This window comes from Rhagoletis pomonella, unplaced genomic scaffold, assembly GCF_013731165.1.
Source record: "Rhagoletis pomonella isolate Grant_MI unplaced genomic scaffold, Rhpom_1.0 Rhpom_scaffold_20939, whole genome shotgun sequence".
In the NCBI taxonomy this organism is placed as follows: domain Eukaryota; kingdom Metazoa; phylum Arthropoda; class Insecta; order Diptera; family Tephritidae; genus Rhagoletis; species Rhagoletis pomonella.
In genome coordinates this window covers 948-2,374 of record NW_023479455.1, presented here as the reverse complement: position 1 = coordinate 2,374, position 1,427 = coordinate 948, and the positions used below count along the sequence as shown (strand labels likewise).

At 44.1% G+C, this 1,427-nt stretch overlaps 1 protein-coding gene across 1 annotated transcript; it reads right to left on the bottom strand.

Annotated features, from left to right (window-relative positions):
- Window positions 1-5: 5 nt before the first annotated feature.
- LOC118732481 (odorant receptor 85c-like) lies at window positions 6-626 on the bottom strand (the record flags this gene model as incomplete). The annotated part of the gene is made up of 1 exon (XM_036461609.1): window positions 6-626. A coding segment is annotated over exon 1 (621 nt), but the record flags the coding sequence as incomplete, so codon positions are not given.
- Between the last annotated feature and the right edge of the window lie 801 nt (window positions 627-1,427).

Below are 1,427 nucleotides of genomic sequence, written 5' to 3'. Positions count from 1 at the left end.
GCGCAGAGCACCAAATCGCTAGCAATTTGTCCGGCTGCCGCATGATAAGCGGCAAAGCTTTGAGAAACATAAAGCAAATAGTAACTCCAGTGATCGTGCCAATTCCAGGGTATGTAACTTTCGTAGGGTAGCGACTTTTCTATACTGCGCATGTGCAGCCAACAGTCATACAATTCACGATGCAGCCACGGATAGAGATTGTAGGTGCAGATGAGCATCATAAACATAAGCGAAAAAATACTCATTATAATGGAGCTTTGACGCAAATGCCGAGACACATCCATTGACTGCTGTTGGCTTGCTTTGCGTGGAAAAATGGCGTCCATTTGGATTAAGAAGCGCGTTAATTCTTGTTTCTTTCGCCACATGTAGTACAATTTGATAAAACCGACAAGTACAAAGCCAGCGTAGGAGAGTGTCATAGTTGCTTGTACGATATTCTTGCCGAAAATCACCAATGACAAAATTACTTCAGTGATTAGCCAAATATTAATATTTATTATGCTCAAATAGAATAAAGCTTGTTGCAGCAGACCGCCATGTGTGCCCCATAAATCGATGCCGACACTGCGGTAAAAGAAGTTCGGTAGGCGTAGAAAGCTTTCGAAGCGTATGGTGTCTGGCATTTTTCCAAACTGCTATGAGTATCATTTTCAAAAGAAAGTACATTTATCTCAACAACTTTTTTTTTTACTGTGGTTTTATGCAACGAAATACATACGTACAGAAATTCTGGCTAACTATAAGAGGTCTCGCATAGACGAAGGTAATATCCATAGTGCTGCCAGATTAGCTTATGTTATGTAAGGTTAGGTTATCAAGCTGTCTCCTGGAGGTCCACTTAGACATGACTAAGCTGTCCGTTGTGATGGCCTTAAGAAAGGAATGGGAAAAGGACGCAGGGGTAGGCAAAGAGAGGAAAGGTAAGGGAGAATGACGACACCGATGACATCTTGTTAGAGAAATGCTCCGGGATCCGTTCCACCTCATCATTATCCATGCAGCTGGTGCAGTAAAGGTTATCGATGATGTTTAGCCTTAAGGCATGCTTACCTATCGTGCAGTGACCTCTTCACCCTCCCACCAATAGCGGGAGACGCAATTTGCTTAGCCTGAATACCGCCACCGGTCTACACGTGGCTAGGGGTATTTTCCCACCATGCATTCCAAGGTCTTCGCCCAGCGCTCGCTGAGCTGCCTAAATGCCCATCTATCCAGAAGCATACCGCACGTGGTCAGGCCAATGCCCAGACCTGCTCTAATCGAAATTAATTCCTCAACGGTTCCCTGTCTTGAAAGCTCATCGGTCATGCATGCAGTTTCCAGTCGTTTTGCTGTGAACCCAAATAAGTCTAATAGCGAAGTAATCCGTTGCAGTCGATAATGAATTCAGACACTCCTTGTTACAGTAGAGGTCTTTTAGAATA